Raw genomic sequence first — 24,699 nt, 5'->3', positions numbered from 1 at the left:
GATAAAAGATTTCAAAATTTTCAGATTTAACAATGGGAAGATGAATAAAGAAAAGAAAGTAAGGGAACAAGATCGTATAAATATAAGTTTATTTACATTGCAACAGATCCTTTTGTCAAATAAGTGACAAAAGGTGATTACGAGTGTAGATTGAACAAAGTTAATGAATAAATGTTAATTAAAAATAATAATTACAACGTTCTAGCCCAAACACGCCTCTTATTTTAAATAATATACATTTTGTTGAAACTCGTAAAATCTAGGAGACGTGAATATTGTGCTTTCCTTATGGAGACGTCGTTTTAATAGTTCTTACGATTTGGTTTTTTCACTCGATCGATCCTCATCGTGATCGCCGTAATGCGTTTGGTATTATATATTACAAACAATAATGAAACGTGAAAAATGTTCGCCTTTACTAAGTCGTGTTGCAGAGATACACTGCAAGGCCGCCCGAGGAAGAGAGAACTCCTACGCGAGTTTCGTTTACAATTCTCGCTAATTGTCTCTCAATTAAAAAAAGAAGCGTAAACGAAGAATGATAGGAACGGTTTACGCGTTCAGTACGATGCCGCGTCTCCTAATAACGATTTTCTTTTCTTTTTTGATTTTTTCCCCCTTTTTTCTTCTTGTTTTTCTTTTCTTTTCTTTCCCTTTCTTTTCATTTATTTTTTTTTTTTTTAGAAAAAACGTCGAACATACTACATTTATTTATATCTTTACAAGCAATATAAAAAGTTGAGCATCGTATTGCATCCGTTGATTGCATCCTATATAAATACACGTCGATAAGAGAGTTTATTGACAAAGTAGTTCAACGCGGTACGTCATTACAGCCACGAAAATCGTGCGATGATCAATCCCAAAGACCGTCCTCTCGAATCTAGAATATCTAACATTTTTGTTCCGTGCTTGCAAAAACAATGTTCAATGTTTGGTAATCGTATTGTACATTGTACGTATATCCGAGTCTTTGTTTGAAAAATACGTACACATTAAGAGAACTCACGGATGTCACCGAGTATTACAAACAGCTATTTTTTTCTTTTTTCATTTTTTGGTTTCAAACTGTTTTTCAAGTACACTGGTGCACCCCGATCACTTGTGTGCACAACCATTGTTGATTATAACACCATTTCTACATGGTACATGTGATTAATTCAGTTACTTTTATCGCATATGGCACCAACAAGGAATAAGGTTTAATCGTAACGGTGGGTTATGGTGGCGGAGGTCTCCTCTGAGGTTCAGGGGTGTAACGTAGTCGAGCTCGTACATGTTGAGGACTACCAGGCACAGAGTTGCTTTCTGACAATCTCCTAGGAGGAGGTTGAGGTGGAGAAGATGAAACATACCTTGAGGATCAAAAAAAATCATCAAATTTAGAGATTACTCTTATTTTACGAGTACTCAGAAAAAATCGACGGTTGTACTACCTTCTTGCAAAAGAGGGAGACGCTTGATCTACTAAATTCCTTCTAAGGGCAAGAGGGGATTCACCACGGCTCAATCTCGGCGGTGGCTCCGGCGAAGGAGCGCGTTCACTTCCGAGCCTGAGACGAACGTAAGAAGCAAAACGTTTCTTAGCAGATTCCTTTGATCCACCCTGAACTGGTGGTGTAGCAGATGGAGGATCTTGCTTCAACTGATGAGCAAAACGAGAGATTAATAATTCAGGGCTGGTAGAACCATGAGATCCTTGTGGAGGAGGTTCAGAAGGAAACCTGAAATTTTAAACATTAAAATAGTCAGTGTATACATGATGTTGTCTCGTAGAAATTTTCCATCGAAATTTACCTTTTACGACTAATCATAGGACTACCATAAATATCATGTGATTGCGGATGAGTTTGAGGCACAGCTGGAATATGTCCTAGTCGTTGTTGAAGAAACGGTGAATAACGACCACTTTCGGTTGGTTGTATTACATTTGGAGGATCGACATTTTCTCTCCTCCAAGGTGAATAATCACGAGCAAACGGACTTAACGATCTAGAGACACTTTGCCATCGTTCTTTACTCGAGTCACGATCTTCGGTAAAGCGTCCGTGATACGGTGAATAGAGCCTATTCCCGGTGTCTATCGCGGTGCTATCTTGTCGATAAGGAGAGAACGGTCTTCCTTCTTGTCTACCTTGTCCATTAGTAGAACAATGATTCGAAGAATAATCCCTGTTTTGATCGACATGTTGTCTATACGGTGAATACGATTGTTGAAAATTCGTTTCCGATGCGTCCACGTCGTTGGACGAAGGAGGAGAAAACGGCCTGGAAATTTCCTTTCGTCTAAGCGCGTACGGACTATATGATACATAGTTCGCACCATTCTCACTATTTGATCGTTGATGAAATGGCAAAAAACTGGAGTTCTGCGAGTCTTTGGTGACATTGCTTCGTAGGAAAGCTGGTACTTCGGATTGAGCCCTGAGATGAGCTGTTTGTTTTAAAGACACATGACCCGTAACTCTCTGTTGCCACCCTGGCAATCTGAAACTGAATCACCATAGAATTAAACTATAACTATGCATGTTTCAAATTTCACTTAAAAGATATTTATTTCTAAATAATGGCTTGGTTCATTTCTGATTGCGACTGTCTCCTAAGACAACTGTAAGAATGATGTTTCTGTAAGAATCAGAATCGCTAAAAAGTTAATAGAAGTTAGAGCGTTAATTTATAGTCTCATGCAACACAGATGAGGATAGAGGAATATTTCTAAGGTAATAAAGAATATTCGTGTTCGAAACTAGAAAAAAGTAAAATATTCCATGCTAAATAACAACCAAAACGTACAATGTGCATTATCTAATGTTTAAAAAAAGAAATAAAAGAACAAATATAACTGAATTATTTTTTTGATGAATGGAGTGTGCACAGGGAAAACTATTTGTGCCACTGGCAAATCGCTATATAATAATAAAAACAAATAAATGAATATTCAAATAAATAAAAACAATGCTTACCATGAGTGGGGGTTGAAGGGTGGGGTGTGTAACAGGCGCGTGCACAAACCAAACAACTCGAAATGAAAATCGGGCAGTTTTTTGGATATTTGTGAGGTGTATTTTTTTTAAGTTTTTTGGAATTTATGGGTAAATTTTGGGGGAAAATGGAAAAGGGGGCAGGAGCGAGGGAGAGGGGATGCTATGCTGCGCTGCCTCCCTCAAGCTCAACGCTGCAACACAATTTAACACGCACGCAAACTTTTAATCGAAATGTATGGATAGGTTTGTAAATGTCGTTTGGCAATGAATAAAAGATAAATATATAAAAACTAGTATCCAATAAAAGCCTTACTTTGAAACTTGGCATCATATTTTTCGAGCTGTTTTAATACCTACCCGTTAGCCATGTTTGAAGTGTGTTAACATTTTTAAGACTAATATGTATAAAAAAAAAAAAAAAAAAAATATAAAAAAAATACCCGGTTACTTTCAAACCAAACCAAATCATTATGATATTAGTTGGGAATTTCATGCCATATTTAAAACTCTATTCAATTTCTAGAATGATCTTTTCTAACAACACATGTCTACTATATTTCGTGATGTCTCGTGTATTTTTTTAATCCAAAAATGTCCTATGTAATGCCTGAAAACTACATTTTAATGCTAACAGCAAGTATACTTATTAACAGTTTACCTTGGTTCTAATTGTCGCATTACCCTGCCAAACCATTGGCAGCCAGAATTTAGAACTGAAGAATTTGTTTCTTCATCTTGAGATACATCGTATTTTCGAATAAAAGCATGTTCCATGAGTTTATGATATTTTGGACGTTGCTTATAATTTTTTGTAAGGCAACAACTCACAAAACTTCTGAATTCCTTTGAAAAAAGTGCATCTGATGGAAGGGAAGGAGGATCATCTTGTACTACTCTGCTCAATACCTATAAATTTAAGTAGATATAACAGCTATTTGAAAACATGTTCCTGAATTCCTATTTATATAATACTAATTAACATAATTTACCTCAAAATCAGTCTTGCAATCTCGGTAAGGGAATACTCCTGTAGCTAATTCTACTAAAGTAATACCCAAGCTCCATACATCAGCTCTTATATCATAGTCTGGTTTAGTTGGATCTGGAGGATCAATTCTTTCAGGCTTAAAAAAATACATAATAATATTTCATTAAACAGTTCAGACTATTACTATGAGAAAAGATGCAAATTTTCATACTTACAGCCATATAAGCAGCACATCCTGCACTTCTAGTTTTTGCTTTACTGTCAACTAATCTGCCAGATATACCAAAATCACATAATTTAACTCCTCCCCTTTCATCAAGAAGAATATTACTAGGTTTCACATCTCTATGAATAACACCATGTTTTTCTTTCAAATATGACAATGCTTTTACTGTCTATGGAAGTATATATTCTTTTTATTAATATTCTCAATGCTATTGAAATAAGTTAGACATTTTTAATATCACTTACTGCTACTGTGACTTTTCCTAAAAACTCTTCTGGCATTGCTTGTCTGGTTCTTTTTAATAATTTATCTAAACAAGTTGCCATTAATTCCATACAAATCCATACATCAGATTCAGTGATGAAACATCCCAAACATTGCACAATATATGGACAATCATGTGATTTTAACACAACATCAAGATCCATAATTATCCTTTTATTTTCTTCTGCATTACCAGAACGTCTCATTTGTTTCACAGCAATGAGTACACCACTAGGTTTGTGCCTCATTTTAACAACATGTCCACAGGTACCATTTCCTAATTCACCTAGATGCTCTAAATCTTTCATTTCAGTTTGATACCTTTGCCCATTAATATTTAAAATACCATTCATCTTCATGATTTCTTGTAATTTTGACTCAAATTCACTATCTTGTTTCTTTGGAGGTATCTGTGAGACTTTTAAAGTTGGAATTGGAGCTGCATTCAAAAAATCAAGCATCATTCTCATGTGTATATGGACTTAAAAAACTAAAGAAAAAAATAACATATTTTTTACAGCATTAAAATAATTTTAAGCTATCATTAGGAACACAAAATGTATTTTAACTATCAACAAAAAATAACAGTATTAAAAATGAAAAATAACTCAGAATCACTTAAGGAACAAAAGGAAGTATTTATTTTTATCAACTGAAAGGGGCATTTTCTTTATTGAGCAAAAAAAATACATTGTTTTTGTTTATGCAAATAGTTTAAACATATTTCTATTTATATTAAAATTTGATCTGTTCATCAAAATAAAAAATACTGCCGTTTGGAAATACTAGTTGGGGTACAGCTACAATAAAATAAACTACGCGTTAAATAAGGAGACCAAAAATGTATCCTATATAGAGTCAACAGAATAAATTGTGATGATCAACATAACCTGTACAACAAGTGGTAGATAGAAAGTTATATTAGAGACTTTTCAAAAATAAGTCAGAAAAGAATGTAATTACGTTCACAAATAGTATTTAAATTGAACTTACGTCGTGAAGCAGGACTCGAGACAGGTACTGAGGATGACGATTGAAGGCCCGTTCCTGATCCAACCTCGCTGTTATGTCTGTCTCTATCCCTTGATTCATTTTCCGCTCTAAGACGTTCTTGCAAATTTAAAATCTTATTCTCCAAGGTACTAGACATTTCGACGACTTTTTAGAACACTATCAAGTTCGCTGCGGGACACCACCTCGCACAAAATATTTGACAATTTTCACATCACTCGTCTGCCCCTTTTGGCAGCGAACATTGCGCCGCCGGTTATACGCATTTCAGTAGAACCAACTTTTCTTTCAATTTGTTGGAAATCACTAGAGTAGCTTACGATAAGATAGTTTTTTCGATGGAACGTTACTTTCATTTTGATAAAAGTTTCATCCGCATACATACATATGTACACAAGAATTAAAGATCAATCTGTAAATCAATTTTATTTTCTTTTTTCTTATGTTTTAACATGAAGCAAATATTTATAATACAAAAGAGTACAGTTGTATATATAAATATTTCTTCAGAGGCTTGAGTAATAATTTTACTTATTATACAGAATTACAATTGCCAGCATGTACAATTAAAAAATTAAAATACTCTGATTAGAAGCATTCAATTTTTCATAGATGTAATGAATACTCATTGTATTCAATAGTCCTATTAGACAAATTTTATATAAACTTTGACTATCTTAAAATATAAATAATATTTTGCACTCAAAGCACCCAATGCGTATTCACAATGTAAAGTTGATACTAAAATCTTCATAAGGAAAATCAATCGATAGGTACGGAAATTTAATGCTATGTACGAGTTTTTGAGTCTGAAAGAATGTTTGCAGGCCACTGAGAAAATTTCTATCCTATAGAGCCAATATTATCATTGTAGAACAGCAGCATTTGCAGCTATACTTGGATTATTAATAACTTCTCCCAAGCTTTCCAACAGTTCTTTCCTATAGTCATCGAAATCTCCATCGATCTCGTTAATTTGTTGATTTTCAATTACATACAAACAACATTCTGTATCTCTGATCAGACGCTCGTCGTGAGAAACAATGATAACTCCTCCTTTATAATCATTGATGGCATCAGCTAGAGCATCTATGGATTCGATATCTAAATTGTTCGTCGGTTCGTCCAAAATTACAACATCGGGTGCATTTAAACACAATTCTGCCAAAGCGACTCGCGCTTTTTGGCCACCGGACAAATCCTTCATTTTAATCGTGTGGGCGTGAGAACTAAGTCCAAATGTTCCTAATTGTTTCCTAGCTTTTTCGTAAGGAAGATTGAACAATCGCATCAAATATTCCGACGGTGTTTCTTCGGCAGTTAAATGTTCACCAGAATGCTGGTCGAATTTGCCTATCCTCTGAAAATTATAGAATGCAATTTAGTATACCAATTAGTTAAGTACCCGAAAACGTAAACTTCAATTTCTACGTACCAATCGATGGTTTCTTGACAATTCTCCTTTAAGTGGTTGTAAGTCACCAGTTAATAATTTTAAAAACGTGGATTTCCCAACACCATTGGGTCCTACTATAGCTATCCTAGAATTCAAGTCCATTCCAAAATCCACCTCAATAAATAAAGGTTTTTGTCCTTCATACGAAAACGTCACATCTGAAACAACATATTAATTTTTAAATCCAGTTATTTATATGAAATAATGCACGGTATATTAAACTGTGACGTACTATGAAGACCAAGAATCGGCGGTTGTAAAGGCGGTGGATCCGGAAAACTAAATTTCACTATATAGTCTCTAGGTTTCTGTAATAATTCCGTAGGAGCTGTATCGTCTTCTTGCTTTTGCATTTTCGTTCTATTCTTTTCTTGTTTCCTAGTTAAAGCCTCTTTCTGTTTCTTCTCAGCTTGTTTTTTACTTTGCCCAGAAGCTTTAAGATCCTTGATCCGTTTCTCTTGCTTTTCGTATGCTTTAATCATTTCTTTCTTCTTTTGTACATACATCTTCTTAAACATACTATAGTTTCCTTTGTAATAAAATAATTTTTGCTGATCTAAATGAATGATGTCTGTACACACATTATCCAAAAAACTTTGGTCATGGGAAACAATCAGTAATGTTTTCTTCCAAGCCTGAAGATAATTATCCAACCAAATAACAGCATTTAAATCCAGATGATTCGTTGGTTCATCAAGTAATAACAATGTGGGTTCTAAGAATAAAGCTCTAGCGAGAGAAACACGCATACGCCAACCACCAGAAAAATTTTTCGTCGCACGATCTTGCATGGCTTTACTAAAACCTAAACCAGCAAGAATTCTTCTGGCACGTGGCTCTGCAGAATCTGCTCCAATAATTTTCAATTCCTCATAAACCTATAAGATACACAGTATTACAAAACACTACAGGATAAATTTAAACTTAATGAAATAAGACAATAAAGTACCTCTTGTAATCTACTTTGAACAGAAGTATCTCCTTGTTCTATTAATTCTTCTAATTTTTTGCACTCTGCCTGTAATTCTTTACACTTTACATCTGCATTGAGTACTACTTCCACAGCTGGAGTATCATCAGCAATAACTTCTTGTTCACAATATAAAACATCAATATTAGGTGGAATAGCAAATGCTCTGTTTGCAATATGACGCAACAAGGTAGTTTTGCCATGGCTGAAAGATAAATAAGAATTGTAAGATAATGAAATTATATTTAATTCATCAAAAGCTCCAAAACTGCATACCCATTTGGTCCTACTAAACCGTAACGTCTACCCTGTGCAATTAATAAGCTGGCATTAGTGAAAAGTTCCTTTCCTTTAGCTGCTATACTAAAATTTTCCACTTTTATGTCAACTGCATGTTCTAATTGTTGATTAGTGCGCTGTTGAGTTTGAGTCTGAGATAATGTGAAATTGCTCTCGAGTTCACTGTGACCCTGACCACCGGTTTTCGTTAACATTTCCATCGTTTTCTCATATTCCTGCTGTTTTTTCAATTTTTTCTTTTCTTTATGTGTCAGTTTCTTCCCCGTCTCCTCCATGTCCATTTCAGATATTTTCTGCGTGACATCTGATACCTTCTTTTCGGTTGACATACTGAAACGTGTATCTCCTAAGGTTATCTAACCTTACTTTTCCACACTCTCTCTTTAATGCCAGTTGCAGGAAAAGTCATAAAAACATGTGGCGCCATCCAACTTTCCGCACATTTTAACATATTGCGGTAATTTATATTTATAGGCATGTCATTCGTAAAGAAAGTGTGCAGAAATCAATGATGAAGATAACATTAAACATTAAAAATGTAGAGAAAGAAAAGGATCGGTTTCCGTATCATAGGTATTTTATTGTTTTCTAAATACATAAAGTCCAATACGATACATTTCATAAGCATATTTTGAGAGATGAAACAATTGAAGTGAGTACATTAATTGTATTAAAATATGTGGGAAACATTCAAATGAGGTATAATAATAAAATAAAAACACATTTTCTAAGTGTAAAATCTTAATATAGGTATACGATGGCGGGATTGCAAGAAACAGAAAAAATGGTTCATTCTATGAACGCTCAATTTGTAACATATTTAGAGAAACATCGCATATACGAATTATTTTACGTAAATAACCTATGTTCCACAAATACTTTCACGATGATTTGGTAAAAAAGAGTTTTGAATCTTTTTAAAATGAAAAACATGTACAGGAAATCGCCACTCAGCTAGTAATTCAAAAGCCCGACGACCATCTTGTATTTATGAAGCAATATCTTCAACTTGCCGCAAAAAGACTGGATGTTCCAAAAATTATTCTTATAGCGCCTCCAAATTTTGGTAATTGATTTAAAAAAATCAAAGTATAAGATTTTAGAAATTCGTCTGTATTTAAACAAATATAATTTATGCATACAGATCGATTGACTTTAGCAAAAGTTCTTCAGGAGGAACTAGGCGTCTGTCCTTTAACTTTGAAAGACCTACGCAACGCATGTTGTCAGGAGGAAGTAAGCAACAAGCTTAATCTCCGTCTATTTTCGTTTCTAATGAATTCCTTTTGTTAGAACGTTTGCCACTGCGAGGAATCGGAAGATCTCGCCTTGGAAATGAAAAAGATTTTGGAGAACGGAAGTTTACACGAATGTGGATGGTTGCTCGTAGGTAAAATGCAGCTTGTAAACAGCCTACAAGCATTAAAATGTAACTTTTATTTCTTATTTGCTCTGTAGATTTACCAAGAACAAAAAACGAAGCGAAAATATTTCTACGTGTCGGTATAATACCAACTCACGTGATACAGCTTATAGTTTCGGATGAATTTAATAAAAATGAAAACTGGAAACATTTTTGCATGGATGCCCCTTACCAACAAGCTTTTACGTCAACGAATGCTTCGAAAAATTCGAAGAACCGTCGTTATTTGAAGCATTTACGGGGATTGCGAGAAGTATATGGAAATTCTTTAATTGTTAGTCATTTTTCATAATTCATATTTCATTTAATGTCATAATTGCGACACCTCAATCAGAGTATCAATTCGTTTCAAGGAGGTCGAGGTTGGTATCAGAACCATCGATGAACTTGGAAAGGATTGCGCAAAATTGGCAAAGACGAAGAAACATTCTGGAGCACCGTCACTCTTTCGTATCGTGCTCATTGGATCAAGAGGATCCGGTTGTACTACATTAGCAAAATACTTGGCTGAACGATTCAACCTCGTTCATAGTAACTTTCATTCATCCTTTTCGATTAAAACAGTATGTTGTACATTTTAACGAGGATCCTCGTTTAATTCAGTCGACTATGATTATATCACCGAACAAGCACGTCTGCAAAAGAATCCTTTGGGAGAAATGCTTCGATTGTTCGAATACAAATGGGGACAGAGACCCAAGCCCGAGATTAGAATACAGATCGTCGAAGTACGAAAGAATAAACGATTTTCCTTGGACTTTTCGTTACAATATCATGATTTTTAGAAACATATTGCCGAATACGAGTGTTTGAAAAGAGGGTGGGTTTTGACTGGATACCCAAAGACCGTGGAAGACTTTAAACTATTGGATTTAAATTCTACCCCTCCAAATAGGTAGCAAAATTCCTTAGTTCTTAAAATTTCTTATTAGAAATTATTATCCAACGTGATAAATATTGCAGAGTAATATTTATTGAGGTGAACAGTGACATCTGTAGAGAAAGACTGCTCAATCGTCGGTACAATATTTTCACTGGAAGCAAGCACAACTTATCCAAGGAGGATCATGTTGGTATGGATGACTGTAAATTAGGTATACATCCTAAAGATTACAGACTAATCATTGAACGAGATGTAAGTAAAGGTAGCTGGACTCATAACTCCAGCCACTGAAGTCACAGTTTCATTGCATATTGCATATTGATAAAATTACAGCTTCAAGAGTATGAAGAACATGTAATCGATATGATGCAGTATGCAGGTGAATCTGCTGTAAAGATTAATGGGAACGGGGATGAAAAAACGACGCGTGAAAAAGTAGAATCATGTCTAATGCGTCCAGCACCACCCTGCGCATCAAGAATACCAAGACCTCCGCCTGAAATCGATCCAATGGATATTGAATTTGAACTAGACGATGATCTCGATTCCGGCTTGTTGAATGATGTGCACGTACCTGAACCTGCATATACCTTTGTTTAACACCTTAATTGCTATAGGGAAAGTGGCCATATGTATAGTCGTGTTAAGCTTCACCCTCTACGAGGGTGGAAAAGGAGATGCCCCTAACGTGTCCTGTTATCCTGGCACACGAGGCATCTCGTTTTCGCAACGTCACAACCCAGACGATCCTTTAACACGTACAATATTCAATCATGATCCTGTACATGGAATGCTCCTTCGTGGGAATAAATTTCAGTAAAAAAGTTCAATTTATATTTTCAATTATTTAAGTTAACTATACATTAACTGGAACGTATACTATGATTACTATTTCACGGTAAAAGGTAATAGAGTATTGTTACAGAGAAGAGAAAATTGAGTTAAAGATGTATGCCTATATTAACAAGGATAATTGCCTCAAACGCGAAGCATATTTCCGGATCAAGGTGGTATAGAATGGGACAGGTTGCGCGTAGCTGCAGAATAGGAACGTAACTTGCTAGGTAGGATATGATCCTGTCTACTTTGCCCTACGGTTGACAAGATTTTTCCTTTTTCGAAGAGGTGATTGTCAAGTTGCAATTGGCGTCAATTGTGTCAGGAAAGTACAATGGAAAGGAACTGAATCATGACTATCATGGAATCATTAGGTTTTCTATATTTTCAGTACTATATCCATTTCTTTAAAAATAATAAATTCTGTAAGAAAAAATTCTGTAATTGAAAAATGTTACACTATACTAGGTACATCAATGATAGTCTAATTAAAAGGAGTCTTAAATCCTTTTTTTTTTCATTCAGGTCCGATTATCGATCGGAACTCCTTTCCGTAAAGCTATCTAGATACCGGAAGGGAACAGGAAGTTGAAATTTAGGAAAGCATAGGCAAATGGAGGTAGATCGTAAGTAAGTTCCGCACGAACAAGAAAAAAAAACATTCCATCGAGCACACACCATGAACTAAAACGGAAAAGCTTTCGAGACCAGCGTCGAAATGATACCCATACGTAGAAGCGTTTGTCCTGATCTTAGGGCAACAGTTCTATGAGAAGGTAATCTGGAAGGATCATATCCTTTATAATCACCTGATATGCAAAAATAACGCGGGCTTGAATTGTTCAACGATACCGAAGCTTCTTCATAATCTATTCTTAAATCTATTAATGATTTAAAATTATTTTTATTAACACGAAATGATTCGTATCGTATTCATATAATAGATTCTTGTTATTTAACTTCTAATTTGTACAAATAACAAATGCTTTGATACAAAATGTATTTATCAGGCGGATAAACCAACATGTGCAAACAGTAAGATACATATCAAACTATTAGAAGGACTTCAAAAGGCAAATTAAGCTGAAGTATTAGGATAGAAGAACACATATGGAATACGACGGAATGTCCTCGATCCTCGACGCTATCCTGCTGAGACGACTGCATTCCTATCCCTTGTGAACGTCACGAGTATGCGTTGAAGATCGCATACTCCGTAACCAGAATACATGTAAATATTATGTATTCATTTATAATTCAGTGATCGGTAGCTTGCGACAATTTGCGCTCGTATCTTACAAACATCCAATGTCATTAGGATATCATGCGAGCAGGTATTTTCATGGTCGAAAGCTTTCAGGATCGTTCCTCGAGCTTCCAGCGACTTTCGAACGTCAAGCATTCCGTCGACCAGGACTGCATGCAACGTAGAATTTCATCTCACAATCGGTCGATCGAACGGAATGTTTCCATCCCCTTTCGAAGGTGCACAGGGAACAGTGTCCTGCCAAAACCCGTCAATGTTCTGTCACTCGTCAACCGCATGGCGCCAGAAGCATCCACATTACCAGGACCCCATAACTCATCAACAATCTATCCATGGTTCCCGCGGTTTCCGAGGTTCCAGGACTTCGATTCCCGGAATAACCGTGTTTCACTCCAGCCAGGATAACAGGAGCCTAGCAACCGTCTATTCGAACCTTGCTCCTTGCGTTCTTCGCGAAGATAAGAATTTAATGCTCTTCTAAGAACACAGTAAGAATAAGTTATAAATCATTTTTAGGGTATAGTTCGATAGACTTTGATCATTTACCGCGTATCAAATACTTCAAAGTTTTAATCAAACATTTCTGAAAAGAGAAAAATATGTAACTCAAGATACAACGTTTTTTCTTTATGTAGGTTTAGAAGTTTTCGTCGGAGGAGCTTCGTTGTCTTCTGTGCATCTTAATTTCGACTGCGTGTCACAGGCGATCATAAAACGAGCCGCGCGTGCTGCCGAAAAAAAATTCCAGATATTCGGATGGATTTCCGATAGCAGACAATATAGCTGGCACGTACGTACACACAGAATGTATACACTGTACACAGCATGCTTTTCTCTGTGGTCACCTGGCGATGATACAAATATTGATTGCGTTCAACCGACCCGCCGCGAAATTGTCTACTTTTTTCCTACCATTAACGCTTCCAAGCAAATAGCTCGTTACACAGGTAGAACGAGACTAGAGATAGTCCATTTGATGTTCGCGTACGGACAGTGCAGCGGTGCAATGGTGTACGTTTCGCGGACCGTAAAGAGGCTTAAATAGGGGTTTTAATGGCTGGAAGCTTTCAATGGTGTTGCTAACGGGCTGAGTTAATGTCGAAACGGTAACAGGATTTATTTCAATTTGAACTTCAAAGCGTAGCCTTGTTTAGCGACCAGGATATCAGGCGGATGGTAGAGTCACGCGTTTCTATTATTCACCCTGGCACAATTGATCGAACTGGTTGTTGTTTGGGAGACGGTTCGGTGAAGAGTCCTTTCAGTCTAATTGAAAGGACTATCAATAAGTATGACGATCATTCGAAACTAGCATAAGTCATTCGAAATTGAATCTTTTGATATTCATCTAATTTAACAACCCCATGAGGATATACGTATACGCTGGTTCCCAAAATACAGTCGTTGCAATTTGTAGCAGCAGCAACGAGTTTGCTGGTAACGTTAACGAAGACTCGTTGTTGGAGAGCGTAATGGTATCATACACTCGAGCGTGCCTAGTAATTATCTCGTGGAAGAAAGTCGAGGAATGACTTGCATCCACGAACAGCACCGATACAGTTGAAAAAGTATCACCGAGTTATCGTTCAAAAGAAACAATGTTCCGGTAACGGTGTTGGTGCATCCTTGCCTCTTAAAGCTCGCCAGCCTCTGGGCGTTTAAGCCCTCAAACCGTTCTAATTGAGGTTCCTCCTCGTTACCGCGAAAGAGTTACCGGAAACAATGGCTGGAACAAGTTGATGACAATTGCACGTAACAAGAAGCATCCGTGCTAACAAAAGCTTGCCAACCAGTCCTCGTTTTGGTCGTATCTTCTCCTTCTTCGTCTTACTGCTCCTCTTGCCATTGTTCTATCGCTACTACAACTCAGCTTTAGTGTTGGGTAACGAGTAACGAAGCGTCCTACGTGGATTCTCGTGATATCGAGGCAGCTAGCCTGAAACGGTCCCTGGTCATATTGCTTGACAAGTAACCTTCTAGGAAACGCGAGAAAACTACTGAAGATTAACTTGCTGGAAAATTACTTGAATACTTTCGAACGTGAAACATCGCGATGATACTGAATGTAATAAAATGTGTCAAAAGGTGAGGGTTATCACGCTCTTTGAATACATATTTTATTCGTTTTCATTTTACGTAACACACATTTATGTGTGTTAAAAATGCATAAACATTCACGGTCTGGATGTAACAATTCATCAACGACGCTTAAGCGAACGAAATATCCGTGCAATTACTAGCGAACATTCGTAATTATTTTAATGATCGCGGCGAATCGATAGCCTCGAAAGTCTGGCCGACGAGTTTCGCTTTACGAAACTAATTTAATTAGTACTTTAAGCAGGGTGCACACGAGCCGGGGTTACTGATAATAGGAGAGGGGAGAGAGATACGGTGAGACGAGGAACGCTATCAGAGGAATCCTTTCACGTTAAAGCCATTAGCAGATACAATTAGCTGAGAGCTGAAATTTTTAAAAGAGAGAAGCGAGCCTCGTGAAAAGGTTTCTACCTAATTTCGCGAAAAAGGGTGAAAGAACGAAGGAAACGGGAAATTCTCAGGGGAGAGAGGCGAAGACAGAGGAACACCCCGCGGAAGAGAAGAGGGAGAAAAACAGAAGACGAAGAAGAAGAAACGAGTCGAAGCCGACTCCGGCAAGTTACTCGCCTCTCATTTTGCTCGAGTGCCCTCGCGAACGAGGAAACATTTCAATTAATTACTGCGTAATTAAAATATGAAAAAGTAGTCATTACCCCGCGTTTCCGCGTCGGTTACTTGGACAACTTTTCTGCTCGTCCTCCTCTTCGTCTCTCTGTCCTTCGATCTTTCCTTTCGTTCTCCACGGCATCCATTCGGTTAAGAATCGCTCTTTCGTCCTTCCAACGCGTTTTATTTCTCTCGTATCGCGTTCATCCCCTTTTCTATACTCTGTTGTAATGCATGTACAAGGTGATACCTGGAATTTCTTCGTGACAAAAGAAATGGAGAAGTTCTCGTGGAAAACATAATTTATGTAACTTTTTACAGCAGTTCTTTTCTCAATTTTACCGAGTTTGACTTTCGGATATTCTGTTTTCCCATTTTATATTTTGTCGACACAGATAGCCTGTGTAGGCGCACCGTAGTGTCGCGTTCTCATCATCGCGGGCATTAATTATGCACGTGTCAGGTAACCCCGAAGTGGTTACCGGATAAGCAGCCTGCTAGACGTGCACCGTGTGCATCGTGTACATGCAGAAATAAACACTTTTCCGGGACGTACTCACGCTTGACCCGTCACCGACGAACGAATGCTTCGCCGACGTTCCCCTTGGTAAGCTCGAAGTAAGTACTTACCACGTATAACCAGTCGGTCTTCTTCGATAGAGGAATCTAAAGATTCTAAATATAAAACGTGTCTTCCTCGAATCCTCGTCGAGGTTGACCAATTAAAAACCGTGGCTCGTGGTCAGTGATCCGTAATTGGAATGGTACAAGGACGAATAAGTAGATCAAGGAACCGACGAGGTCGGTCGTACTATTGATTGAAAATCGAACGGTGGCTACAAGAATGTTTAGTTACATTTACGGTGGAATCTTAGTTATATGAATTATAATTGATAACACTTTTTTTTCAAACTTCACGAGTTATATTTTTACCCTGTTCTTTTTGTAAAGGGCTCAAGGGCCGATGATCGATCAGGGATCCAACAATGGAAGCGATTCGAAACAAATGAGCGCGCTAACGTGAATATCGGCATTGTAAGATAATAGGATCGAGTAAAAAGTGAAAAGGGAGCGGAGCTGCGGTGAACGCGAAAATAAGCCTTAATCCGTTGTGTTAGCCTTGCCGCGAGGAGATCGCTCGTTCCGGGAGAGACAGGAGTGGCTCCGTCGACGAACCCCCGCCCGCTTCCACGGCGCTAACTTTTCAATCTCGGTCGAATAATCCGTCGGAAAAGCCCCGCGGTTACCTCGGCAACGATCTGGCCTCTCATTGGCCCGTCGCTGTTCTACCGACTCTCTCCTCTCTCCCCGTCTTCTTTGGGGCCACCCTGCTGTTACCCATCTTTCGTTCCATCACCCTCTTCTAGCGATGGGATTAATTCGATTAATGTTTTTCAATTTCTTCGCAAGTTCATTGTAGCTCATCGTAGGAAGCTACACCATTAAAACACAATAAGTATTTCGATTGAAACGAAACTGTTGTTTATTCGTGTGAAACATCAGGATAGGGTATGTGGAAATCCTAAATCGGTTGTTGGAATTCTTTGTTTAGGTCCTCCGCAGGCAGTACCCCGTCTTCAGGGTGAAAAGTTGAAGTTTCTTTAAGAAACACGACTCATCACAATAGGGGTGTAACTTGCGAGCGTGTCGCATCCATCGCTACCCCATTTCCCTCTCAGTATATTTCACTTCAACTTCCTCTTTTCATCCCTTTCTATCTTACCCCGTTTTGCTTACCTTCTTCCTCCTGTTCGGTTTATCTGCTGTTCTTATCCGTTTTAGCAGAATCCCTTCGTTTCTCTCGCTTCCTCACGGTGTTTCCGCCCTTCTCGTCGCAAACTGTAAGCTTACTCCCACCATCGGTGGTGTACCTAACCTTTAGTCGCCGGTTCTCCTTGCTCCTCCCGACCGCCACTCCCCGGCGCACTTAGCCCCGTGGTTAACTTCAATGAGCGGATAACAAGCCACCCCTCGACTTTGCCCTGTAATATTCACTCGTATAAATGGACCCGCGGCTTTGTCAAATCAACTGTCGCTTGTAAACAAGCAACCCTCTCTCGACGTCGATGTTTGCCGCGCGAATCTGCACCATCTTCGTGGTATCTTTGCGACACCCTTTCTGGAGACTTTAAGTCCCACCCCATTGCGATACAGTTAACGGAGCTTTGAAAAGAAAACGAAATAATTGTTTAAATGTATTCCAATACGTAGAGCGTAAAGACTTTTTATATCTCGTCTAGAGTTATTCTAGGAATAGGGCTGTTTTTGTACGCTATTTATTCAGTTCTCCCTTGTATTTTGTCAAAGACGAAAATGATCGTCCGATAGAATCGCGACCCTGTTTTGCGAGGTAAGTGCCGTATAATCAAAGGATGATTGCCGTCACAAAGCCGGCTGATTGGCTCGTTTACGTTACGGTAATGCTTCGGAACTCGACGAGACGACGCGGAACACGTCCCTCGATGCCGAGAGTAGAACGTCCCCCGTTTTCTCGCTTCTAACGAGATTCCAGCGAGGAACGTTCGCGTTTCTCGTTAAGGAATTAAACGAGAATGGGAACGTTCTCGTTCGACGATAGAATTCATCTTCCATCGGGGTGAAAAATCATCGGATTAAGTGAAGAGAGAAAAAGTCTTTTTTCCTTGAAATTAATAATCCATGAAAAATTCGCGCGAGTTCACGTTGCAAGGTCGTTAATTTCGCATATCAAAAGATAGGGAAGTAGCCCTGAATCGTCGAATAATCGTGGCTCGCCTCGTTCCTCGATTATTCAAACGTATTACGCTGAAACTTTTTCCCCATCCCCTTCGTTTTATACAAATATGAGAAGATTGCTTGGCGTTGAAGTTTGTTAAATTCATATTTAGATCGTTGTTACGGGGTGAAAATTTAAAGATTCTGACGGCGGATGGATTCGCGTCGTTCGCCATGGAAACACACGCGTCGAAACTCGAAAGTGGCCATGGGGTAAGAGTGGCTTGTACGAGGCACTGAAGAGTCCGCAGTTATAGGAGGCGAACAAACAGGGCCGCCTTTCAATCGTAATTGGAACCGCGGGAGCCTGACCAACGTCCGTGTTCAAGCACTCTTTTTCCCATAACCATCATTCTTCGAGAGTGTCTCCTCTTCTCTGCGCGAAAGAAGAAGCACAATAGCCGGTATATCCGATCACGTAATCCCGCGGTATTCTTTTCTTTTAACTTTGAATAAACCACGCGAATTTTTGGTGGTTAGCGAGCTCGACTATACGATTGAAACGCCTTAAGAATTTAAAATGATTTCATGTGAAAAAATATAAGCAAAGAAGAAGTAAAAGAAGGAGAAGGTTCAATAGTTGGAATATCAACTGGAATTTGTTAGGGGTTGTAAACAGAGCTCGCTACTTCCGGTCGCGCCTTGTCTATCAATGGAAAACGAGCAGGCATCCCCTTCTCGTTTTTCGCGAATACACCGCTGGACGGTACTGCTCCGAGCAGAGAATATTCAGATCGACAGTTATATTCACACGCGTGGTCGCACCTCAATGGATTTTGCTTTTGCCGCGATTGTTAACGATTTCGAAGCCCTCGCGGCATCACGGTTTTGATCCACCACCATCTCACCCCCTTGCTTTTCCTCTCTAACCCTCCCTTGCCCGCGCCACGCGACTCCCTCTTCCACTCTCACTGTTCTAAATCGTTCCACCGTGATCCTCTTCACTGTTTTTTTACCCGTATTTACCAATTCCTCCCAACTCGATCGACGACCGCCGCTCTATTATTGATAATCATTCAGACTCGGAATATCGAAAGTCTCGTCGAAGAAATTCCTTTATCTCCTTTGCAATGCTTTCAGCTTCTCTCGTCGTACCTTGCATTCCACGACAAATAATCGATGTACAATGTTGAATTGTTAAAGTCTTTTCGTATAGTTTGTACTGTGCGCTGCTGAAAAGATGGAAAACCGTAGGCGGTGCGAATTAGGGTAAATATCGGGACAATTAGGGTATTGCCGCGAATAAGCAATCAAACAGTTGCTTATTACGGAGAAGGTATGCTATTCGGCTTGACTTTGTTCTCGAAACGGGACAATAGAGAAAACGAGAAACGAGTGGGATATCCGAGTGGTAAATCATAAAGCGATCCGCCGAGCAGCAATGTTATTTTTTAAACAAGAATAGAATATAGCTCTCTTATTCTCGCACTATTTCGCTTATTTCGAGGCAAATATACTGGGAAAGCATTATATGTATACTGCTGATTGTCAGTCGTAGGTGACAATTAATTACCCAAAACATCCGCTTCTCGCTTTCACGGACCTCTCGCTCATTTTTCGAACCTCTCACTTTGCGACCGACTTCAAACAAAGAAGAGGGGTTAACGAGTTGCTTATTTCGAGGCAGAGATCACCTGCTCATTTTAATTGCATGAAATTACAGAGAGGTATGTAAATCGCCGAGTCGCACTGAATAAGTTTCACTGACGACCGATAGATGGCGCATCGTCGTGTCAGAGAACAAAGGTTTCTCGCAAGTGCTCCATAATGGATATGATGGTATATATACAACCTCGAAGAAAGTTCTAATGTACTTGCTTCGGCAGTACGTATACTAAAATTGGAACGATACAGAGAAGATTAGCATGGCCCCTGCGCAAGGATGACACGCAAAATCGTGAAGCGTTCCACATTTTTTGCAATTTTATTTCTTAACAAGTTACATTTTTAATTTTAGTAAATAGATAAGATGTTCGCAATATTTCGTATCAATCAACTTTTATCTTTTATCTCAGGTGAATTGATATATCGCGAAGGTAATCTGTATGATAATTACGAGTTACTTGTTTAGACGATCTAGATACACAGCAGGGAATAGCAATAGAATACGATTCGGTTTGTAATCCGTAATCACCCCCTCCGCAAAGATCGAATAGAGATATTCACCCCAAGTCGAATCCCATTTGTTCAACGCGATCATAGGTGGTTGTATCGGGATGAAATTTCGTGTCCCACGTGGGGAGCGAATATCGCAAATTACCGATAACAATCAGTTGACAAGGGACGATGATTTCCAAGCAATTCGTGTCAAACTACCCCCCCCCCCGTGCCTAATTTCCATTCATTTAGTCTCGTCTAAATCGCGACAGATGCGATCAGCGACGAGTCTATTGTTTAAATAAATTGATTGAACGTCTATTGGCGCGTATCAGGGTTGAATTTTGCATTTTTTTTTTTTTCACAAACGTCACCGATACACGCAAGGAACAGCCCTAAACATTTTGGCAAAGATATCGGAAACGAGTGAAAGGCGATTGTTATTCTAATTCGATCGTACGCGAAATAACGAGCACGACGAGATGGCTGACGTGCCGCGTCAAAAAACCGTCCGAACAATAGAGGGTTGTTCGTCGTCGAACTTATTACGAGCGTCTTTGTTTTCGCAGCTCGACGGCCCTCAATTTATCTCGTCTTCATGCATTTATTCCGCTGTTTGCGCCGCCTCCGAGGCCCTTTTCCAGCGAGCACGAAGAAGATGATGCCCGGCCGCTTTGCTGCCCCTTGAATTAATCCCCTGCATACGTTAATCCTAATGAATTCACAAACGCGCCCCGTCGTGTCCGACTCTGCAGCCACATCGGCGAGGGTTCTCCGCTTACAGGTGCCAACGCGCAAACTCGAAGCTACCAAGCGAACCATTAAGGCACACCACCGTCTACATTCTTCTTTCAGTACACGATAAAAAGAGGGATGGATCTCGCATTTTATGCAACGCCACGCGATGTCGCGTTGCCGAAAAATGCACGTACCAACCCTTCTTCTTCTTCTTCTTCGTTCATCGATCGACGGGATAAATATGATGATAGGTTAATCAATTATCATGTAATGATTAAAAAAATCGAGATGACAGAAGTTCGAAGCGATAAGGTAGAGGAAAAATGAAATAACGATTCAAGAGATTCGTTAATTAAGCAACGAACAAGACGTACAGCAAACTCGGGGAACTGTTTGCAAAACTCAAAGAGGCCTGGGTTGTACAGAATCGTGTAGCATCGCGATTCGTTCTGGATTTTTTCTTTTTTATTCTGCATCGACGGGAATCCAGCGTGGATGATTTTGCGGAACGTGAAATATTTAGGTATAGAAAGCAGCCGAATGCGGGGCCATAGAGTCGCGCGAATACTAGCGGAAGATAAGTAGCGAGCCGGTGAATAGACTAACGGGGCGCTGCGAAAGCCAGGAACGGAGAAAAGGGAGTGAAAAGGGGATAGACGGTGTCGAGGATTGCTGGTTTCATGCATCATGCATATTTACGCTCACATACTAGCTGTAGAAGATGACGAAGCGGGCCGACGAGGGATCCGCAAATTGCGAGGACCGTATTTATGCAAATACACCCCTCGTCACCCCGGGACCCCCTTGCTCGTATTCGCGTTGCACCTTGCACCACTTTTCCTGCGCACCGTTTCAGCCAGTAAATTGACTTCGTTACGGTCTGGTCTGGATCTCTCGATGTTGCACATTTTTAACAAAGAAAAGTTTCAAGTAAAATAGACAAAACCTTGTGGACGAGAAAGAAAAGAAAAGTTTACCAATGACGACCGAAAACCGAAGACAAGGATTTTCGACGTTATGCATTATTCGCAAAAAGAAGTTATAAACCAGATAAGGAAAGGCAGAAAAGTTTGTTGCGATAACTGAAACGTTTCGTTATACCATCTGAATCTCCGGATGTTCTATATTCTAATCAAAGTTGAAGCAAAACGAGCAGAAAAGAGAAAGAAATGTTAATGAGCAACAACGAAAGGAAAGAATTTCTCTTTGCATATCTTCACATTATACGATGTTAAAATAAAACACCGAGAAAAATAAAATAATTAAAGTGCAATAATCAATTAAGTCGATATTGAGAAGAGTATAGGATGTTTGATATTTGTTGGATGGTTGAACGGTGACTCGCGACGACTCGCGGCGCGGAAAAGCCAGAGCAAAGAGTGCGCACATCGAGCGCGGGAAAAACGGGGCCGTTAAGCCGCCCCCGGGGAGGAAGAACAATCTCGATATCGTGTCTCTATATACCAGGAGAAACGTTTCACATCCAATTTGTTCCTCTCGTTTCGCGGTAATCGCTCGCCAATGACTTTTGCACCCCTCTTCTTCCCTTCCTCGATGCTCGCCAGCCTCTGTATACGCTTCCCGAAGCGTGCACCGAAAATCCTGCCACCCACTGAGCCTCCTCGTTGCCCTTCAACCGTTTCTACCAAGGGTTCAAAGCTAGAGGCCAACCCCTTTTTGCGCAGGCCGCTTTCATCCGACCAATACCCGTCGAGCAGCCTCGATTTCCACCCTTGGCTCGCGAGTTAACTCGACCAATGGCTGAACGGTTCGGGGATACTGGTAGGGGTAGCATGGCGCTTCCACCCCCAAAATGGCTGCGAAATCGCGCGAGCATTAGCCAGCCCGTTCGAAATAAACGGGCGGATTAATTGTAGAGGGGTAGCGAGGGGGTGTACCGTTGTAACTCGTGCCAGTAACTCTTCCAACCCCCCACCCTCGTTGCTTTCTGAGCAACATGCGCTCGTTGTCGAGGATACCAAAGCTTTGGACAGACACATCCGGTCATCCACTGCGACGCAGAACGACGCTACGCGTCCACAGGTTAGCATGATACTCGACTCGCTCGTTGCCGACCTGTTCTCGCGTTTACACACAGCTTCCGGTCAGCTGATTCGTGCAGTTACGGTTTTTTAAAAGTATTTTCGTAAAGTATCGATTGGTTATTTCGATCGAGACGAGAGTGATGATGCAGGAGCACAAGTCGTTTCTAATAAGGGATCTTCTTGGGGATGTTTTGTCGGAACGAGTGCACGGTAAGTTTTATTCTTAATTTTTAATAGCGATCAAATTTTTATTAATGACATTTTTTTGAATTATCTTGAACGAGTGCTAACGAATCCCAGGCATCGATTCGAATTCAAATAACGGAGAAATTAGAATTTTTATTGCGCACGATGAGAGTCGCGTGGCCTGTCGGCACGATACTCGTTACAGGATACCCCCTAGCGTGGCTCTATTATTTTTAGCCAAGATTCGCAGCCCTAGGGGTGTCGAGGGGCCCCGATCAGGGTGGTGCCCCATTAACGACGATCCTACAGATGGTCCAAGCTGCGGAAGGATTCGTTAGTTCTCGTTAGCCTGAATTTCCATCGACGATTATCGTGTCCTGCTGCGTCTCGTCGCTTTTATTGGCCAATCGAGACTAGCTACCGACCGTTCTCGTAATTCAGATCGTTTACCATTAACCATAGACGATCGTCAATGCTTCTGAATTCATAGATATACCACGGATAATAGACTTTGAACGTAGGCGTCTGTTTATCGAAGGGTGAGAACGGTCTGTGATAGAAAATCCTCGAGATTGCATTCGATTTTCTTGCCCCTTATTTCGACTAACAAGGTAAATCTAATTACTCTACTATTCTGCTTGTTCCAGAAGATTCAGAGGACGATTCGGCAGTTCATTCGGATTCCGAGGATACAATCGATCCTGGAAGTAGTCCGTGCACGCGATTGGAGAGTCCTCCGCCGACGCTTTCGCCTTCGCCGGCGCCAGCAACTTCCGGCAAGTCCTGCGGTTCCGCGAACGGTCCTCCCAGCGGCAGGAAGCCCAGAAGAAGACGAACAGCGTTTACTCACGCTCAGCTCGCTTACCTGGAGAGAAAGTTTCGTTGCCAAAAGTATCTGAGCGTCGCGGACCGAAGCGACGTCGCCGACGCTCTGTCGTTATCCGAGACGCAAGTTAAGACATGGTACCAAAACAGAAGGTAGTTATCTCTTTCGTTACAGCTTCATTGCACGCGTCGAGTTGCAACGATTCTAAAGAAAAATTAAACGCTCAATTGCAGGACCAAATGGAAGCGGCAGAATCAGCTGCGTTTGGAGCAGCTTCGCCATCAAGCGACGGTGGAGAAGGAGCTGTTGGTGCGAGGTGTGGGCCTTCACCATGGAAGCATAGACGCCTACTGTCCACCGTACAATGCCCAAACTCAAACTCAAACTCATCCGCCTCCACCGCCGCCACCACCTGCGCCGTCCACCGCCTCGACGGCTGCTTTTCTCTCCACCGCAGCCGCTCTCTTTCGAAATGTCACCTACGTTCACGGATGTCCACTCTAACCCGGCCTAATATAGCGGTTTCAGGATCGTTTCCGCTCTCCGTCGACCATCGTCAGCCTTTTTCTCTTCGAAGAATCTCCGTCTCCGATAACGAAGCGGACGCTCAACGTGTCAAACCTTTCGTCACAGTTTTTTAAATTTTTCATCGGTATCGTTCAATCGCTCGTGCACGCGATAGTTGATCATTGTTTCACAGTGAAATGTGGGAACTAAGAAGATGTTTCACGTTCATCG

General features: G+C 40.1%; 3 protein-coding genes and 1 non-coding gene across 6 annotated transcripts; 2 read left to right on the top strand and 2 right to left on the bottom strand.

Annotated features, from left to right (window-relative positions):
- Positions 1–59: 59 nt before the first annotated feature.
- On the bottom strand, positions 60–5,790 carry LOC117605298 (uncharacterized). The gene is made up of 8 exons (XM_034326450.2): positions 5,456–5,790; positions 4,444–4,901; positions 4,188–4,367; positions 3,974–4,108; positions 3,643–3,890; positions 1,798–2,493; positions 1,437–1,724; positions 60–1,355 (listed from the first exon to the last, which is right to left on the bottom strand). Exons 1-8 carry the CDS (start codon positions 5,610–5,612, stop codon positions 1,220–1,222), a joined length of 2,298 nt encoding a protein of 765 aa, XP_034182341.1. The 5' UTR covers positions 5,613–5,790; the 3' UTR covers positions 60–1,219.
- Positions 5,791–5,977: 187 nt separating this feature from the next.
- On the bottom strand, positions 5,978–8,528 carry LOC117605299 (ATP-binding cassette sub-family F member 1). The gene is made up of 5 exons (XM_034326452.2): positions 8,176–8,528; positions 7,879–8,104; positions 7,162–7,807; positions 6,909–7,087; positions 5,978–6,833 (listed from the first exon to the last, which is right to left on the bottom strand). Exons 1-5 carry the CDS (start codon positions 8,526–8,528, stop codon positions 6,339–6,341), a joined length of 1,899 nt encoding a protein of 632 aa, XP_034182343.1. The 3' UTR covers positions 5,978–6,338.
- A 105-nt stretch (positions 8,529–8,633) lies between these two features.
- LOC117605300 (adenylate kinase 8) lies at positions 8,634–23,918 on the top strand. Of its 3 annotated transcripts, XM_076693288.1 has the most exons (17): positions 8,722–8,851; positions 8,950–9,052; positions 9,139–9,265; positions 9,344–9,435; positions 9,493–9,589; positions 9,658–9,896; positions 9,976–10,153; positions 10,226–10,350; positions 10,408–10,517; positions 10,586–10,757; positions 10,839–11,321; positions 11,431–11,716; positions 11,868–12,118; positions 12,353–12,573; positions 12,703–13,097; positions 13,245–13,399; positions 23,783–23,918. In XM_076693288.1, the coding sequence occupies exons 1-11, from the start codon at positions 8,838–8,840 to the stop codon at positions 11,103–11,105; spliced, it is 1,524 nt and encodes a 507-aa protein (XP_076549403.1). In that variant the 5' UTR covers positions 8,722–8,837; the 3' UTR covers positions 11,106–11,321; positions 11,431–11,716; positions 11,868–12,118; positions 12,353–12,573; positions 12,703–13,097; positions 13,245–13,399; positions 23,783–23,918. The 3 variants fall into 3 exon arrangements, with proteins under 3 accessions (XP_076549404.1, XP_076549405.1, XP_076549403.1); XM_076693289.1 differs by lacking the exon at positions 8,950–9,052 and having other exon boundaries at positions 8,634–8,772; positions 10,839–11,716; XM_076693290.1 differs by lacking the exon at positions 8,950–9,052 and having other exon boundaries at positions 8,718–8,851; positions 10,839–11,716.
- On the top strand, positions 19,880–19,986 carry LOC117605512 (U6 spliceosomal RNA). Its single transcript, XR_004581721.1, has one exon. It is a non-coding gene; the product is annotated as a U6 spliceosomal RNA (small nuclear RNA).
- Positions 23,919–24,699: the final 781 nt, after the last annotated feature.

The sequence above is a fragment of the Osmia lignaria genome, chromosome 3, assembly GCF_051020975.1.
Source record: "Osmia lignaria lignaria isolate PbOS001 chromosome 3, iyOsmLign1, whole genome shotgun sequence".
Classification (NCBI taxonomy): Eukaryota; Metazoa; Arthropoda; class Insecta; order Hymenoptera; family Megachilidae; genus Osmia; species Osmia lignaria.
Note: the sequence above shows the minus strand (reverse complement) of the source record. Positions and strands in the feature narration are given on the sequence as shown.

Excerpts from the sequence above, each read along its gene's own strand:
- LOC117605298 (XM_034326450.2), bottom strand. The coding sequence starts at position 5,612 with ATGTCTAGTACCTTGGAGAATAAGATTTTAAATTTGCAAGAACGTCTT. Across the intron at positions 4,109-4,187 it reads GATGTGCTGCTTATATGGCT|CCTGAAAGAATTGATCCTCC; the intron begins GTAAGTATGAAA and ends TATTTTTTTAAG. Across the intron at positions 1,356-1,436 it reads TCTCCCTCTTTTGCAAGAAG|GTATGTTTCATCTTCTCCAC; the intron begins GTAGTACAACCG and ends TTGATCCTCAAG.
- LOC117605299 (XM_034326452.2), bottom strand. The coding sequence starts at position 8,528 with ATGTCAACCGAAAAGAAGGTATCAGATGTCACGCAGAAAATATCTGAA. Across the intron at positions 8,105-8,175 it reads GGTTTAGTAGGACCAAATGG|CCATGGCAAAACTACCTTGT; the intron begins GTATGCAGTTTT and ends TTTATCTTTCAG. Across the intron at positions 7,808-7,878 it reads TTCAAAGTAGATTACAAGAG|GTTTATGAGGAATTGAAAAT; the intron begins GTACTTTATTGT and ends TGTATCTTATAG.
- LOC117605300 (XM_076693288.1), top strand. Across the intron at positions 9,436-9,492 it reads ACGCATGTTGTCAGGAGGAA|AACGTTTGCCACTGCGAGGA; the intron begins GTAAGCAACAAG and ends TCCTTTTGTTAG. Across the intron at positions 10,154-10,225 it reads ACGATTCAACCTCGTTCATA|TCGACTATGATTATATCACC; the intron begins GTAACTTTCATT and ends CGTTTAATTCAG.